General features: G+C 44.7%; 1 protein-coding gene across 3 annotated transcripts in view; it reads right to left on the bottom strand.

Annotated features, from left to right (window-relative positions):
• Positions 1-19,082, bottom strand: part of CCND2 (cyclin D2) — a 39,073-nt gene that overhangs the window by 14,786 nt on the left and 5,205 nt on the right. For all 3 annotated transcript variants that reach the window (XR_008574163.1, XM_054803792.1, XM_054803804.1), the window contains 2 exons: positions 17,308-17,467; positions 6,764-6,894 (listed from right to left, as the gene is read on the bottom strand). Coding sequence is in view for 2 of the 3 variants with exons in the window: in XM_054803792.1 (XP_054659767.1) it covers positions 6,764-6,894; positions 17,308-17,467 (291 nt within the window). In the remaining variant the exon portion in view is untranslated. The remainder of the gene's footprint in view (positions 1-6,763; positions 6,895-17,307; positions 17,468-19,082) is intronic.

Below are 19,082 nucleotides of genomic sequence, written 5' to 3'. Positions count from 1 at the left end.
ATGAGATAATCATTTCTACGTTACAGTGCACTCATGTCTCATAGAAGGAGGTTGGAAGGGACCTCTGGAGGTCATTTAATGCAACCTTCTGCTCAGATCAGGGTTATCTTTAAACTTATTTGTATGCCTAATTCTCACTGACTTTAGCCTACAAAGTTCTGGTCCAAGGTGCTTCGTAACAGGTAAAGACCTCACCTACCTACTGCTACCAGCAGTTTTTTGAGCTTCTCAGAAATGTGAACGTATTGTGAACGTATTTCTCCTCCACAAGGAGATGTGGGCACCAGAGAATGCAAGAGAGCAAGACAGATTCAAGGGAGATGCAAGCAGTAGCCAGGTCAGGGCATGCACGCCCTGCACATCACTTAGGAGATTGCTCCCAGGCATGACCAGAGAGGCAGTTCCCTAGCGAGCTGACACACTGAACTGACAGCTGTTCTTCCAAGAGGTGAGGAGAAAGATTTGCCCAAGACAGATCTGTGGCAAGACAGAATATTGAGTGCAAGGTCTTAAAATGTGCCCTACCCATTCAGCTATCCTTCCTCATATCCCGTAATTGTACACAGCAGGGATGCTTGTATCCTCCTCTGAAGCATCTGGCTCCACTGCGGACAGGATACTGTGCACACTGGAGTGCTGATCTGGGATGCTATGGAAATTCCTGACTTCCTGAGTTGTTTATTTTTCCATTGCAACGACCCACCAAGAGATGCACAGGGAGTTCGGCGCGCTTCCTGTGAGTAGGTCTGTTAACTCTTTCCCCCCCAGCCTCTCTTGTCCTCTTCAAGAAACAGTAAAGGAAATGTTCCCACCCTCTGGCAGCAAAACAGCTCAGAACATGCAATCCCCCTACTGCAGAGCTGTACGGGACTCGCTCTTAATGACTCTTTGGGACAATAATGATCAGAACGGGCAATTCAGATATACCATGCTGAGCTACTTTCGCTACCCATAAGGCTGCTGAGCTTCTCGGTTTCTCCAAGAGTAGCTCCCTGGTGTTTATTTTGGTAGGTGGAAGGAGTAATGAAACCAAGGTTTGCATGGCCTCATTGTCACCATCTCTTCAGACTGCGGTTCAGCCTTCACCAAATGGCCCAGGGCAGCTATTTATCAGAAATAACTGTTATCCCTACAGTGACACTGGCAGGATGCCTTGTACTATCTTGTCTGAAGTCTGGAGCGCTGCTTTGGATTCATACAAGGATAGCCAACACCAATGTGTTTCTGAAAGAAACACTCGTGTGTTGCTTGTTTGTTTACCCAACAGCTGGGTTCTAAATTAAATGCTGTTTATTAATAACATATTTTTGGTCTAATTCTTAATGAAATGCCCATTAAAAGCATTATAGCGCCAAATGCCAAACTCCAGTCTCAGTTACACCAGTGTAAATCTAAAATAACTCTATTGACTTCAGCCTCTTGGTTTATGCTGCTATTTCCTAGCAAACAGATAGCACCCTCAAATTATCATTATAAAACAGTAAAAGTTCAGAAAAGCTCACTGCAGTTGAGTTACACCAGGATTTCATTATCATTCTCTATTTTCATACGCACGAAACTTTGAGGCTGGAATTTTTCATGCTTCACCTCAGACAGCGACAGTTTTTCGGAAAACCAATGAAAAAGTCCCATCATCTGTTTCCACACTAAGCAATCACACACACCAAAAGGAGAAGAAGCAGAAGCCTCTGGGACCCTCTGGTTGGGAAAGACACTTCCCCAGCTCTCTGCCATTTCCTGTGGGCTGCCAGGAGGCACCGGGGGGGCAAGAAGTTTTTCCTCTGCAGAAACTGTAATTTCTGTGAATTCCCTCGCTTTTCCACCACGTGATGCTCCTGAAGCCTAGGAGCTCTCACTTCTTCCTCTTCCTTAACCTCCCCATTGAAAACAAAATCATTCACACAGTGACGATGAATTAATTGTGTCACTGCAGGAACAGCTCTCAGGCATCAGAAATGAGGAAGTGCGAGAACTGAAGCTGTTCATTCAACTTTAATTAAGTCTCAGCGTAAAATATATTACAATAGTCTTTACTCTTCATTAACACAGCCTTGGGCTAACCCTTGCACAATCTAGCCAGTACATTTTTTCCAACAATACATTTTACAGATGAAGCTGATGTTACTACCTATTGCTAAGGCTTCCCCATACTTCTCTGAGACTCTGTTTTCAGTTGCTTCCCTCTCTCTCAAGCTTTAACATGTGGAATCAAAGTTTCCAGTCCTGGGCCCTTTTGCATTTTTTCAATGTGAAAGTCATGGAGAAATTTTCTAACAATATATTTCTCCCATTTCCAAATAGCTGGCTGATGAGAAATACACTGTTTTGCCCAAATTAAAAATTCTGGCCACCTTTGGTTGGGCTGAGACTTCAAAGCTTGCAGAAGGCAGACTTCGAGTTAAGCCACCTCTGCCCCAACAATGGAAACATCTTGAAAAAATAACAGCACCTCTAACTTCTGCAAAGATTTAATTTTTTTAGTGATTAAATTATCCAGAAGCTCCTTTTGTCTCAAGTGTGCTCTGACTTGGGGGGCAGAGTGAGACTCTCCTCCGCAGTCTGCGCTGCTGTGGGCTGAGACCAGGAGAAAAGGGAAGAAAGCTTTTCTCTGCCCAGTGCCAACAGACTCTTGGAGAGGAGATGTGACCAGTAAAATGTTGAATTGTTATTTGGGAAGAGTGCTATTTTTATATTTTTTTTCCCAAAGGCATATAAGCTCAGCCATATCTGGGAAGATTTTCACCACGATGGCAAAAAGAACATTTATGACAAAAACCCATCTGCTAAATTTCAAAGAAAACACACGAAGAAATTTTCAACCCAAAAAACAACACTTTTTTTTCTTCTAACCACTTAAGAACTACTAAGCTGTTTTGGCAGGTATTTTCTTTCAAACTGAAACAATCAGGATATAAAAATTCAGTATGAGAGAAAAAGTTTGTCCAATCTGCAAGTTGCTGCAAGAGGGCCTTACATTAAGAAGCACTGGGATGCCTGAGAAAGCTTCAGTATCTCCTATAATAAAGAATATGAGCTTTAAGTGTACATCAATAAATACCAAACAAAGGGAATCCAGAAAAACTCCCAAGACAGCAAAAAAAGCCATATATTCCCTCCTCAAATGTCATTGTGTGTAATATACTTGCAACGTGCTTGGAAAGTCAATTAACATGGCCTCTACTGTACCAAGAAAGAAAATTCCACCAGAAAGATGCCCTACTGTGATTCTTCTTCTGCCCCTACAAGCCTTCACAAACATCCCCAGTATGCAGACCGAGCATGGGAAGAGTCAGCTGGGATCCCAATTCAAGCAGGGCTTTGCAGGCGAAGCAGCGAAGCACCAGCCAGCAACCAGAAAGGAACACACGGAGGGGTGCAGCAAGAAAAACTGTGGGTGTAGCTACCCCCCGTGATGAGTGGCTATGCAAGCGAGCAGCTGCACCTAGCCACACGGGACTTTCTGAACATGACCCCATGCAGCACAACTGCAATAACCCAACCGAAAGGTGACTAAGGAACAGATTACTGCGGCAAGGGCTGCATCAGGAAGGGATGCTCAGAATGTCTTTGCTGGCAAAAATGATGCACAAGGGAAGGAAATGCTCTTCCCTGTGACCAGGGAATCGAGATACAGCTAAGTGTCTTGCAAGGTCCCAATGATGTAGTCCTTGTAGCCCTGGCCCATGCGTTGAGTCTGCTTGCCCTCACCTAAGATCTGAGTATCATCAGCATCATGCAGTCCTGTCCTTGCTGAAAAAGAACAGGCACAGAAAAGATCCTTGTGACTGCACAGGGAAACTCTTAGAGGAGATGAAGAACTACACTGAACAATTCCCTGACATCTCCAGAAAGATGGAACCCAGCTACTCAATGGTCGATCAAAATCCACCGAACACATCAAATGCAAATACACCAGCAAGGGCTACCTTGGCATCTTCCTTTGACAAGTGCTAAAATACTGTGGCAACAATATCAAAAGTTTATCTGCAGCTCACCGATATGGGGAACATGGTCCGGTGATGGAAAGACTGCATCGTTAATCCGATGGCATCGGAACAAAGTGATGAGCTCTGCTGAGGGTATCTGTTCTAGGCATGGGTTTTGGTTGTACCCGAGCACCACTTGCTTCTGCCTTCAAAAAGGACTTCCAAAGGACTGCCCAAAGATTTCTGCAGGCAGTGATGTGATCCGTTCTGCTTCACAGCAGGATAAGCAGGCACAGACCGTGTGAAGGCTCTCCCTAAGCTTTCCAGTTACTCTCCTTCACTCTGCATGCCTCCCTTCCCTCCACTGTCACTGTAAGGGCTATTCGTGTTCCTGTTCCTCACCCCATCCTGTCATTCCCTCGGTCTCATCATTATCCTTGTCCTGTGGACTACCAAGTTGGTCCATTGGTCTGGCTGTAACTTCTAGAGCTGCAGCACTAGAGGCTCACAGACAATGATGGTTAAAGATATTCCTCTCGTCCCCATCTTGCCCTGTGGTCCTGCCCATTGGAATATTTTCCACTGGAAATGTTCCTTTTTCTGTGCTCAGTTCTCCCAGCTGTTTGTGAGGCTGTTCTTGGAAATCTATCAGTCAACTGATCCGACTTAGAAACCAAGCAAGTCCCCCTGACCCCCCAACTCCGCAACAGCAACAAGTGGTCCTTCCTCCCCTTCCTGAAGCTGGATCAGTTCCAGTATGGGGTTTTAAACATAAGGGTATGGACATCAGTTTTTGCTGTGGGCACACATCAGCATAAACAAGCACAAAACTAAGCAGCAGCTGAGCAGGAACAACTTTATCCGGCATCATCATATAACAAGGAAAATCACAGAGGTGGGGCACCAACCTTTCAGATACCCCATGGAGTTAAGACATGGAGTTATACAAGAAGCTCTTAGTGGCTAGCACAAACTGCTTTCCTTATTCTGTGGATATTCACAACCTTGGCTGAAGACAGCACCTTTGCTAATAAGATGTGAAGTCTCTCCCTAAATCCTCGTCTTTCTCTGCCCTGTTTTCTCTTGTCCCTCTCACATCTGCCCACTTGGCTTAAGAGTCCTCCTGGACATTTGCCGGATGCAGCATCCAAAACTCATTGTGTTACAGCCAGTCAGACAAATGTCCAAGGAGAAAATTTCACTCAGCCAATAACTGCCACCAGTATCAGTACAAATAACAGATAATTCTTGTTATCCACATAAATGAAGTACAATTAATGGATTTACCCAGTCTAAATGTTACAACTGTACAAATAATCTTTGCGCAATACTCGCACCAGGCCATGCAGTCTGAATTGTTATATAGGATTCTTCTTCTGGCATGCTCCTGCTGCTTACTGTAATGTATCACCAGTCTTGTTTCTCCACATTTATAAAACAGACACAAAAGAGCAATTACCTGGGTAAAATTTTCATTTACACTGAAATAAATGTATGTTAAATTTCTGCAGCTACTTGATGGACATTGTAAGCATTCAGAATTGGAAATGTTCCTTTTTCTGTGCAAAACCCAGTTCCAATCAAAACAAACGGGAAGCCCCAGAACTGCACTTAAAAATGAGGCTCAATCCGATTGAAAGGAAAAAGAAATAGTGAAATTATTCCCTTTTTGTTAAATTGGACTGTTCCTTTTTTAACCAAAATGTAGAGCATTTGTTGGAAAAAGCAAACCTTCTTTTGACAATGTTATCACAGATCTAGTAAACTGCACAGTGTATTTAATAATCTGCAGAGTAAAAGCAATTCAAGGATTTATAGTTAGCACATGTTAAGGATGACGCATTGGAAACCGATACTTCTATGGTAAAAAAAGCATTATCTTATTAGTGGCCTGCATTTCAGAAAGCCTCACTCATTTTCTTTCAAGTGAATTTCATCACAGCAAAACACATCAGCTCCGCAAGAGATGAAACTCCTGTTTATCCACAGACCAAGCGGTTTGGATTTGGAGGAGCATCAGCTCACCTTGCAGTGTCCCACCGACACAGGGGCTCAGCAGGAGAGGCACCACCACTCGGGGAAGGCACCCTGAGCGCTCCCTTCCACCCTCCCAGCTTTCTGCTGGGACTGCCAAGCACAGCTGTCAGTTTGGGTTTTTCTGACGTCCCCACTAGACGCTGACCCCAGACCAGCAAATTCACTTTTGAGTGAGCTTGAGCACCACTGAACTGCCACCCGATTCACATCCCCGACTGACGACGGGACTTTCTGACAAGCCAAGAAATGCCCTTCGTGGGGTGAGTTCAGTGACGCTACAGACAAAACCCCAGACAGCCCGGGCTGCACCTGCCTCACGTTGTGCCCGTGCCAGAGGGTTAGCTCATTATTCACTTCCTTCAAGCAAAGGATTTTGAGACGATAGCTCAGTGAGGGCCAGAAGAGCAGTTTCAAGGTTGTGAACACAGGACCGGTGCACACACCGGTTTACCTTACGCCCCAGGGGATGCTGTCTGCCTGCTCGCCCCATCGCCCAGGGCGGTACCTGAGGCGGCTCCCCCCTACAGCAAGCCCGACCGTCAGCCAGGGCGGGCAGAGCAGGCTCTCCCCAACAAGCTGCTGAACAAAACCTGAACGAAAAATGATGCCAGGAGGCCCAGGAGCTCTGGATATCCAAAGTACTGCAACCAAGGTGTCGCGTCCATGCCTGCAACCCACTCGCTCCGGAAGCACCCCCATCCTTTGCTCCACTGGGCTTTCAGGATCAGGCCCAGTTTGATGGCCCTGTTCTCCACCATGCTCTCAGAAGTGAAAGGAGAAGAGGAATGCAGGCCACTCACCACATCTGTGTTTGTGATCTTGGCCAGGAGGTCCGTGAGGCTGTCTCCATCATCGAGCTGAAGGCCACAGATGGCTGCTCCCACACTTCCAGTTGCTATCATTGACGGTGGGTACATGGCAAAGTTAAAATCTGCAAGAACAGATCTGGGAATTAGTCCAAGCCCAGACCAGAAAAGCTGCAAAACATCAGAGGCAAGCAACATAAAAAAACCACACCCAAGAATAAAAAACAGGGAAGTAGAAGAAAGGGAAAAGTGCCGCTCTTTTTGGTCCGGCGGAGCTCATTAGTCACACTGCTCATCACAAGCAGTCAAAGGAGGGGTAACAGATCTGCAAATTAAAATGGAAATGCGGTTTGGTCTTTTATTCTCACTGATGCATAAAATAAACCTGGACAATTTTTAATAGTCTTTCCTTAGTTTTAAAGAAAAGGAAAGAGAAGAAGGAGGCTTTCTGTAGTTCGTGTCAGAAATTTGGGTCTCGGTCACAGTAGAGCTCTCTGTGTAACTGGAAAACTAACTGGAATAAGGTGTCACAAAGGACCAAACTGAGATTTTTAGTCACGTCAATTTTTAAAGACTTAATTAACTCAAGCATTTAAAGACCTGTCTGGGAAAGAGATTTTAATTAACAATTCTTCTTTACCACCTTTGCAATTAGGAAGCGAGAACACAGCCCACAGCTACATAATCAAAGAAAAAACAAAGATCACATTTGTCACTACTACTATTTCTTAATAAACAGGTTGAAAATGCATTTCAAAACTTCCTCTCTCACATTTGTGGAGATCAGAAGAGAAATGAAAATAAAACTAAATGTTCTTGTGACCTTTATAAGGCCACTTTATGGTTTATGATACCACCATCGGCACTGGCCTATTGGCATGTCTTGCTAAATACCATTTCCAGGAGATTTTCTTGGTTACTGCTATCTTCTTAAAATGAAACTTGGTTTGCAAGTTGCTTGGTTCAACAATAACTCATTAACAAACTCTTTTCTGCAAGTTTTCAGCTGGGGGGACTGGAGGAGCAGGCAGAGGCAACCCAAGTAATACTTAATACGAAATAAACCACTATGAATATATACAGCCTATTTATAGAAACAGATTGTTACAGAAAACTGCCCTTCTGTTAAGGGCAGATCCCAAGCCTTCTCTCTTCAGCTAGCACGAATTCTGTAACCCCCTTGATGTCTGGGTAACCACTCAAGTTTCAGACACACGGAGAGTTGTTCTCGGCCTCCCAGACTCTGAGCTGGCAGATACTGCAATAGCTGTGGAGACGCGCATGTTCTTCTCCAGGCTGGAATATGTCCCTGGGACCCACGAGGAATGAAGCGGTCAGGTAAGAATGGGACTCAGGTCTTAACGTTCACTCAGATGGACTGGAGGGGGGATGTTAGAAGTGGAGAGAGAAAAGGAGAAGCTGAAACTCAGACATGGATTTATCTGTCTCACGAAGCCACCGGGAGATGACCACCTGCAAGCCCACCACTGCAAGCTAGTGAAGCCCACTGTCCTTCCTACCAGCAGACATCACGCTCTGACAATCACTTCTGAAGGAGCAAATTCCCACCAACTGAAGCAATGAATATGGACTCTCATTATTACAAAAATAATAATTATGCACTATTTTAATAGTAAGAACCCACTGTATACAGGAAAGCTGATGATCTTGGATATAAATTAAAGAAAACTACATCTCCACGGGTCTGTTTCTCCTCTTGTACACACTTGCATTTGCTTGGGTTTGCGAATCCCGTGTGCTTGCACTGGTGTGAATGAGGCTGCACTTGGCCAAGGTGGCCTTAAGTTAAAATGTGACCCCCACATTTAAAACTTTCACCAAACTGTCTCCTAGTTATGCACGGCAACTACGGGTGGCAACGGACTTTCCATAATTTACCCCTCCCAGTCTTGAGTTTCGGGGAAGGTGTAGTACAAAGATGATGAAAACCTCGCAAACTCTGCTGGTATTTGGACAGTCCCTATGGAAGCTACGATGTAGTGGGTGAGAATGAAAACCTGCCCCCTCCCACCCATCATTTCAGCCAGAAGCAGGGAAAAACAGACCCACTTGGATGCCCGCACAAGGACCCACACACGGAACAGCTTCATCCAGCCCCAAGTAGCTGGCGGGGAGACCCGAGCAAGAGGGAGCTCCTGCATCCCACACCCAACACTCAGCATCACCCAGGGCGTGACGGGCGGAGAGAAGGACACAGGTCCAGCCTGCCTCCGAACTTCCTTGCCTCCTAGGGGCTTGCACCGGGACCTTCACGTTATCCGAATGCCGGTTTTCTCGTGGTTGATTTTATATCTACTCCCAGAAACCGTCTTCCTAGGAAACTGAATAAAGAGCCACAGTGCCCCTGCCAACTAGCACTGCTGTAGGTCTGCTTCCACGTGGGGTCACATGAGAGCATTTCTATGCCCAATAACCTTGTTAGTTCCCTTAATGTCATTCATAATGCAAATGAGACAGTGAGCGAATGGCCAGCGGCCCAGAGTGACTAAAGCTCAGCATCCAGAAAGTCTTACATCGCCTCTAGCTCTAAACTAACTTCCCTCCATAACAAGCACCATAAACTTGGCTATCAAAGCTACACATGCCCAGTCTTTGTTGTACAACAGGCAGCGATTTGTATCACTGGCTTCTATTTTTAGCATATTAATTAACTACTGCAACTGGTGAGGCAAGTGTCTCCAACTGGAGAGTGTGGCGCCATTGTCTGAAGTCATCACCTCATCTTGCGCTATTGAAAATCATGGCAGTGACCCTCCTGCTGATATGAATTTAACCTGACATGCCCACAAAGGGATGGGGGGTGGTGCACCAATTTTGTGCACATGGTTCTCCACATCACCCTGGACCCTATTAGTGTGGAAAGAGCTCATTGAAAGAAAAGAAGCCACATTGTGCTGGGCCACCTAGAGGGTTGAATAGAAAAGGCTGAGGAAAAGAGCAGGCAGCGGAATAAAGGCCGTAATTAACATATTTCCATATTCAAGCAAAGCAATAACTACGTGAAATGTTTGTCAAGGTGCAATGAAAGCATAAATATTAAGTACCGTATCTGAGGGGATGCAGAACCTCCCTCCGAGTCCCTTACATTCCATCGAGAAATTCAAAACAAGGTTTTTACACGTTATTTTCAATTATAAACCTCCATCCCCGCTTCCCCCATGACAACAAGTCCCCAGGTCCCACCATTCTCACTCAGTTTTCACCCAGGTAAAACTTCCCCCAGAACTAAATCAAAAGCTAGCCCTGAGATTTTTTAACAAAAAAAAAAAAAAAATCAAAGTAAAAGGGGGAGAGAGCCAACCTAAACATGTGAAGCTGAAACATAGCTTTTACTTTAAATTCTTGTTGGAGATGATGAACCCTGAATTACAGCGGGAATCTTATAAAAAGCACTTATTACTGGACACTTGAAGCAAGGCTATGGGCCAAATCCTTCTTTCAGACCTATGTGCAACCTTGGTTGATGGGCACCTAGAGCCTGCACCAAAGGCATGGCTCTGACCCTAACTTTGTCGTGATTTATGCAATTCCATGGCAAAGAACAAAAGAGTCTCGTCAAAAGTCAGGAGTAGTGCAACAACGTGTAGTCTATGAGTATGTGAGCACATGGACACTTCAAGGAAGAAACAGGTTGTCAGAAGGCAGGACTTGTTTTGCCTTCTATTCCCAGACAATAAACACCAGAAACCATCCCATCCCCATTTTGGTATCACTTTTTTCCTAAAAGACTTTGAAAACAAGGGACCAACCCTTACACAACCCCACTGACTTCAGTGCTGTACATAAAAAAAGCCGAAAGAAGAAACAGCGTCCTTCGAAACACCACCTCTGGACCAGCCAGGTGGAGTTATCAAGGAAATTCAGGGTACCCTGAATCCGCACCCTGCTTTCAGACTGGAGCTAACACAGCCAGGGCGTGAACATATGCACGTGCCGAGGACGTTTTTCTGCCAGCGCGGCACATGCAAGCGATGGCCAGGTTCTAGGACCCCGTGCACCGCGGCCGAGCTGTTTTGCTGGCTCTCTCCTGATCCAGTGGACTTCACTACCACCAAGCCAGGAAAATGCAAGGTTGACAGTCAGTCTAAAGCAGGAGAGAACTGGAGGCAGGAACCCAGAGAGGTCCTGCGAGGGGAAGCCCTAATTCGCAGCCAATAAATGAAAATTGCCGGAAGGAAAAGGGGACTGACAAATATCCAGGCTGAACGTGCTCGGTGTGCCAAAGCCAGGTGGGAACTCCACCTTCTTACAATGACCCTTGTTACTGCTCTGGCTGCAGGCTGTTTTTTTTAACAGCCAGTTTTCATCTCTATCATTTGATAGAGGTTTATTTTCAGAGTTGAAAATGGAGAATTGGAAACCCCCTGTCTTGAGGAAGATAATGCTTCTCACGGGGAAAGAAAAAAAAAAAACAAAACAAAAACCGGAATGTTACCTCCATCAGGAGAACAGAATCATGACAGTCATCAGTATCAGCTTATAAAGTGATACACGTAACAGTCCGATTTAACCCAGCCTCAAACTTCACCCAGCCAATGACTGTACTACAAGGACAAGCATGGATCTATATTTTACCGGGTAAGTTGAAAAGAAAGGTCTACGGGAAACATTTTAAGTAGTGAATTTAATTTTTGCCTGTTTTTGATCCAAATGCAATTCCAGCATCGGTGTGCTCCTTCATTCTTCAAATACAGTTGGTTTTAACTGCATTGGCCATTTTTTTCTCTTGCTCTCCTGTTTCTACAAGACACATCATTTTTTCCTCACATTAACTATCTCTGCTTTTAAAGGCAAAACCAGATGACTCTTCAGCCCTTCAAAAAAGGGCATGGCAGTGCCAAGTATGACCAAACAAAAAACTGTCAAGTAAAATAGGATGCAGACCTGCTTCTATTCATTGAGTAGGCAGTAGGGCAGACACCTAATTCTGTTCCTGGGATACAGTAAGGCAAAAAGTATTTGGCCTTTATACAAATGGGTCTAAAGTATCCTAAATGCTAACGCTACATCACAACCGTGCAAGTGAGGCAGAGACAGGGAAACACATTGAGCAGTCTATGTAAAGTATATGAGCACTCAGTACAACACGCTTATTAGCTGATGATAAACTCTATTTCTGAACAACTGTTCTCACTGATTATTATTTTCACTTGTTCTACAACTTCTCTAAGGAAGCCTAACCAAGGATCAGGATTATGTTAGCGCTTGAACCATCAAAAAGGTCAGATCTGCAGCTGGTAAGAAGGAGGGCAGCTTATCTGGCAGCACAGGAATTACCCCAGCTTGTATCAGCAAAGGCTGTTTTCCTCATTTCCTTCCACCTCATCTTCCCAGATGTCCTACAACTTAAGGAGTGAATCTGCTCGTACGGAACACTCCCCAGGCCCTGCTTACTTACTGATGGAGCTTCCATGGTTGTTGTGGCTTCATTTTGCCGGAAAGCTCAATATACTGATATGAGCTGCCTCTCCCAGGAACAAGCAAGAGCCTTCTTTTGTATGGCAATAAATTCATGTGGATTATTCTTTCTTCTGTCATGCAAGAAGTATTCGTGCGACCGCTGCCACTTTGCAACACGTATTTTATTTCTAAGAGATTAATCCACGCAATGAAGCCTCTGTGGACAGCCTGCTTTCCCTCTGCAAAGAACAAGTCCTGGCTAAAACTCGTATCACACTTTTATCCTCTGCAGGGAGAGTCCAGTAACTCTTACACTGGCTGAGAGGGGAAGGATGCATAGTAGACGTGCCCAGCAGTAGTCCTGAGGACCAAACATGCCTCTTGGTGTTACAAAGCATTTCTGTGTGGTTACCCTCCAGATCACTAGGGTTGTGGGCTTCATCCTGCAGTCTTTGCTCAGACAACACTCCCATTGACTTCCACAGAACTTCTGTCTGAGTAAGGACCCAGAATTTGGCCCAGAAGTTAAAAAAAAGCCTTCTCAGCTTTCAAACGTAGATGATTAATGTCCCAGAAACAGTGGGCAGAGGTTTGGCACACTGTACAAAACTGACTTAAAGCTGAAATTTTCCTCCTCTTAGCCTCTTTGCAGACACAGGCTTTGAAAGCCACCAGTCTATGAGATGCTGCATTGTACCCATCATGGAAACATCTCACCTGCCATAGGAGTCGGCTGAAGCACAGAAGAAACCATGCAAATGGCTGAGTCTAGGGTTCTACACAAGTTGCCTCCTGTCTCTGCAAGTCTGCAAAGCTTTTTCCTTCCAAGTTTTGCATGCCACTTAAATCAAACACCGAAAACCTCCTCACTGAGGTTAGTCTCTCCATTACAGCTTGCGTTTGGAGATGTACAGCTCCTCTTTCTGAAAGCCTGACCTGCACAGCCTGTCCTCCCCCAAAATCCATTCCCTTTTAGGCTCTGACATAAAAAGGGGTAGCCTGCGCCAAAACAGTGGCACATACAGCCTCCAACAAGAGAGCATAATGCAAGGAAGCATCTAGGCGTCTGTGACTCTGAACAGCCTGGAACAAGAAGAAACGAAGGACATGCTGAAGTTGATGAAGTAAGGAATGGTCCTCTGCTGCTCTGCACACAGCTCTGTAACCAGTGCACTTTCCCGCTCCTCCAGAAGAGATTCCCTGGCTTGGAGCATGGCACGTACAAGCAAACGGACAACACCAAACAAAACATCTCTAAACTGTGGAGTGCCTGTGCGAAGAGATGGGAGGAGGAACAAAGGGCGCAAAGCAGTGAACAGACAGAGGTGGGGGTCACAGCGGCAAAGCAACGGGATCCCAGAGAGCAAAAGAAGCATGATCATTATCGGGCTCACAGATAAACAGGATGCTCCCAAGCTGAAAAAGCGGTCAGCATCAGTTTTGCCAAGCTATATTGTAAGGACAAGGGGTCCAGATGCAGCCTCTTAGTGCCTTTAAAATTCAGGAGACTGCTGAATTTTCTTTTCTTCTCATCCTATTTTCCACAGATCGCTGTGTTGGCATTTAATTTGGAGGAGGACCCACAACCCCTTGCAGTTTCAAAAGCAGAGCTCTTACCCAAGCCCTCATTCCCAGTTTTAAGATTTTAGCTTACAGGGGGAGCCACCAGTGGAATGAGGAAACAAATGACATCATGACAGACTATGCCAGTGCGTGTAAATCCATATGCTCTTACTGCACAGCGAGCAAGGCAGCTTGAAGAAAGCGGGCCTCCACATGGGCAATTCCCAGCCAACAGATCGAGCTCTCGCTTAACGACAGTACCCTGTTTGCACGGCCATGGCACTGGAAGCACAGCCAGGGACGGGCTGCGGGCAGACGCCGCTTTCGGCCCCTTCCAGTGGAAAAGGAGGCTCCCGAAAGCATTGCGAGTGCAGGGCAAGGCAAAGAGAAAACTTTTATTAAGGGAATAAGGTTCTGTCTTGCTCAGCAGCCGTATGTTCAGATGGGACCAAGGGCAAAGAGGGATACATTCCAGTTTCAGTCATGCTCATGTGAATCATTAATCACCACAAGGACTGGGGAGAGGCTGTGGATTTATATCCACACAGCTTGTTTCAGAAACTGGGCTCAAAAGAAAGACAAGAGAAAGAGAGAGAGAGCACCAAAATGATAAAACATGACTGAGAGGAATATACAAAAGAACCAAGTATCATCTCCTTTTGCATTCAAATGGAAAGGAGAACAGATGAATATCAGAGTGATCCTACACATCCAGCACAACATTCAGAACTGTTAATGGTTGCTTTTCTCTCCGTTTCCTGACGTAAAGTATTGTAGGACTGAAATCACAGCTGGCTTTGTAAAGGCAGGGAACACTTGGGAATTTCTGGTGTAACGCTTTTGCTGGGAAATTAAAATGGAGTGGTTGGTGAAGAACTCAGGCTAGAGGAAAAAACATGACAGATTTTGCACGATACACTAAAGAAGAAAGAAAAGTACTTGAGAGCAGAGAAAGCTGCACTAAGATGGAAATAAAACGAGATTCATTGCCGTGCTACAGACCAGAGCCGTTAGCCAGCCAGTGAGGTCAGCTCTGGTAACAGTAAAGAGTCAAAACTGGGCTAAAATCATGCATGGAGGGAGCAAGGGAAGAGGCAACCACATGTCAAAGGAGGTCATCCTGCCGAAAAAAGGCAAATGGGGAAATGAAACACCAGGCTTAACCCGAGCTGGCAGAGAGCAGAAGCTTTGAGGGAGAAAGGGAAAGAAGAAACATGGTGACCGATGAGAGCTCTGCAACAAACAGGACAAGGAAAGCAAATGACAACTGGATCTGGAAGGAAGTCTGATGAGAAAGGGCTTTTCTTCACCGAGGAGGGTAAGAACGACTTCAAGAGCAGTGGCAGTGAAAGGAAAATACAGTAGTAGTAACATGACATTTCTACAATGCAAATGGGCGTAGTAGTTTGCTAGTAAATTGGGAATGAGGTAGAAAACTGGGAATGAGGGCTTGGGTAAGAGCTCTGCTTTTGAAACTGCAAGGGGTTGTGGGTCCTCCTCCAAACTAAATGCCAACACAGCAGTCTATGGAAAATAGGATCAGAAGAAAAGAAAATCTACAGCCAGCACCATGGTGTCCTGTCATTTGGGAAGCTCCGTATGCAGTCAATTATGTCTTCCACTTGCAAGAAAACAAGTTGTGACTTGTTGCCTCTTTAAACCCTACGTAAAGGACTTCAGTTCATGGATTTGAGACATATAACATGAAAAAACATGAGAGAAATGCATGATTGGGCTTCGGGTTGGAAAGCGGATGCTGGTTCGGATCTCAGTAAATGCACTAGTAAAACATGGAGCTAACCACCAAGAAATTAATGGAGAAAGGGTAGAAAGAAGCCATGGACTTTGGAAATTCTTTCATGGCCCACAGTCCTGCAATGTTTTGGTTATATGGAAAACTTTAAGGGCAAAGTATTACAGACCAGAATCTGAGAAGTTAAATCATAATGAAATCTACGTCACTCAAGAAAACGTCCTCTTGGATAAAACAAAACAAAGCAAAAACACTATTGTAGGAGATGAAAGCAACAAAAGAGAGGGAAGATTGATTTGGTTTGGAAGACAACATCCAGGTATGTTGGAGGTTGATGGCTAATGGTGTTGTGAGGATCCAGAGAAATGTCCATGGCAAAGACCATCTTTTTCAGAAGAAAAGGGTAGTGTGAATGCATAAGGGGAGGTAAGGGGAGAAGGCAAAGAAAGAGGGCAAAGAAAGAAGGCAAAGCTGACGGAACAGATTAATGCTAAAGTAAAAAGCTAATTAGTCCAGAAATGTCCGATGAATTACCAACAGTGATCCTGCAGGCTTTGAGCAATATTTCTACTGAGTCCTGTGGTCTTTCGCCTGAAAAGGACCATGCAGCAGTGGGAAAAGAAGGGAAAGCTTGGGCATCTTGGTAACCAAAAAGTCAATTACCCTAACACAGCCCACACAAGATTCTCTAAAACGTATCAACTGAGGGAGCAAAACCTGGCCTACATCACAAAAGCAGTCACTCCATCTCAAGTGTCGAGAAGCCGGCATAGCAGTAGACATTCACACCCAAAAGCTGCACTTTGTCTTCCTCTCCCCTCTGCAAACATGCAGGCAGAACAGTTCCTATCACAAAGGACTAGGTATGTCAAACTGTAGTGAATGCAAACATTGAGACATATACTACCCGATAATAACCCTGGAAAACACTGCATGCTGTTTATCTGTTCCACATCTAGCTTCTAAGAAGTGGTCTAACCACTAATCCATTAGATGAAAATTAGAGTAGACTTATTTTCTAAAAGTCACTGGGGAAAAACAAAACAAAACAAAACAAAAACCCAACGTTTTGCAGACAGGTATAAATTAAAAGCCACTCTTCCACAGAAGCAATTATTCTCATCTAAATTTTCAGAAACTGTATACAGCCAAACATACGACAAAAGGGGAGTGTAGCGTAATGGTTCCACATGAAACAGACTACTTTCACTGCTTGCTTGGAGTAAAGTTAGAGGAAAAAATCCAAATGTTTTAAAAATGTCACTACTTTTTAAATTGTCATTCCTTATGCTTCAGTAACATGGTAGTATCACATAGATGTTAAAATACAATTTTTACCTTTCATCTGGACAGCGTCCAGTTAATGAAAAATTTATGAACACATTAATTTAATGTGTTAGCCCAATGCATTTTGGGCCAATGTGCCCTAACAGTTTCTAGTATTTTGTCTGTCCCGCACCTGTTCTTAGAAACGATCTGTGGCCCTTTAAAAAAATTAGTGAATGGGCAAAGTAGAAAATCGTTATGATCTAATCCAGTCTTACTGAATTCACTGCAAAAGCACCCCATGTGTTAGCAGGAGCAGGACTGCAACTGCACTACAGCTCCCAACTGCAAGAATTCTGTTTATAGGCAGTTTCGGGGCCTGATTTGCGATGCCCTTTGCAAACAGTCCCACTGGCTTCAGCCGCTCCTCCCGCATCCCATAAGGATGGAAGGGGTGAAAAGCCTTCGTACTGCCAGTATCTGCCCTTTCAAGCAGATGGCAAGCAGCAGGCGCACCCAGAGTACCTTCACCTACCTGTGGCACAAAGAGCAATGAACGTTTGTGCATGCTTCCGGATCAAAAGCAACTTGTCTTTAGGTAGAGGCAGCTTCCTTAGGATGTGTTCAATGAAATCGTGTGGGGTGACAGCTGCAAGGTTCCACTTCAACTTCCCCAGCACCACCAGCTCCCATTCCTGCAGGGTGGGACGGGGAAGGGAGAAGAGAAGAAAAGCCATAAGCAAGCCTGAAAAAAACCCTGCTTCGCTTATTTCTCTGATTGTAATTATATCACTGCTAAATCGGTTTTGCTCAAACATTTTTTCCCCTATGCCCCTACTGCTTTGAAGTTGTTGACTTTATTCTTTTTTTTTTTTTTTTTTTTAAACACTGGAAATGTCAAGCTCTACTGAAAATAATGAGACCTGGCAGCTCCTGCCAAGATTTTACTTTTTTTGTATCCAGTGCTGAATGCCCACCCAGAAAGTTTAGCCTGCAATTAGATATTGCCAAGGTCACTGTGGTCCTTTCCTAGTAACTTCTTTTAAATGGCTATAGTCCTTGCTTTATAGCCATTTAAAGCCCTAGGGATAACCATGCACAAAAATAACCTAGATATACATTCTTTTTTCTTTTTTTTTTTTTTTTCGAAACTGGGGAAGTTAGCTTGATCGCATTCTCTCCCAAAACTGTATTCAAAAGCTCCTGCAGATAAATCTGATGGTGCTTAAACTACTCCAAGACAGGCTTTGCAGAAAAGAAATGCAAGTAACACAGCCAAGAAGTAGCCTGTGTAAATTATCTGCCAATAAATCATGTAGGAACCATTCCTCCATTCTTTGCACGCTCACAACTCCCAGTGAAATCAAATGAAAGCTTGGCCGTGTATGTAACTGCTGGCCATTCCCTGCAACGTGATTACACGTAGAAATAGTAGCTAATCAACAGATCTGGCCATGGGGTTCAAGCGGGGCTAGACCTGAATGCTTCAACATTTGAAATAAGTTTCAACTACCTTACAGTGCCTCACAGAGCGAGCAAAGCTCAGGCCTTGGACTTGTTTCTGTCTCATGCATCAACCATTAGCTATTAACTAAATTCCATGCACTGATTCTTGAGTCCTGATGATGCGTGAGCCTGATGGAGCCCAGCGTGGCGGGGAGCCCCAGCTAAGCTTGTAGAGCTGGCAAGTCGAAAAAAAAAAAAACTTGTCCTTTAATTTTGCAGCCGAGGAGACGTCAACTAGCGTTGCTGAGAAACCATAAACATGGACCCCACAATGCCATTTCTGCAGTTGATTCTCTGAATAGATGCCCGCTTTAACAGCAAGTTACTTTCCTACAGACATTCCTACTGGATTATGACAGAGCCCTCCATAGCTTGAAAAATCTCGTGTTCATGTATGTGACCGGCCCCAGAAACTAGATGGGTTGCCTTTTTTTTTCTTTCCAAGAAAACCTGTAAAATGTTTGAGCATAACGGCAATTACATTAACTAAGGACTGATCTTCCCAACATTACTATATGCAACAGGTTCTGATACAGAAGAGCACTTAATCTAGATGACTGAATACAGGGAAGCACTTAAAACACATGCTTAAATCCCCGCGGCACAAAAAGGTAGTAGGCACATCGTTCCATGTCTTCTTGCGTGGGCGCCATGGCACTTCCCTTAACAGTCCGTATCACCACGGGGACACCTCATGTCCACGACAGCCACGGCAGGGTTTGCAGTGCAAAGCTCTTTACCCTGCAGAAGCACGAGCTCCCAGCCCCTCCCCGGGGGGAATTCCCACTGCCTTCACCCAGTGAT

Source organism: Grus americana, chromosome 1 (genome assembly GCF_028858705.1).
Source record: "Grus americana isolate bGruAme1 chromosome 1, bGruAme1.mat, whole genome shotgun sequence".
Taxonomy (NCBI): Eukaryota; Metazoa; Chordata; class Aves; order Gruiformes; family Gruidae; genus Grus; species Grus americana.
This window is presented reverse-complemented; position numbering and strand designations above follow the sequence as displayed.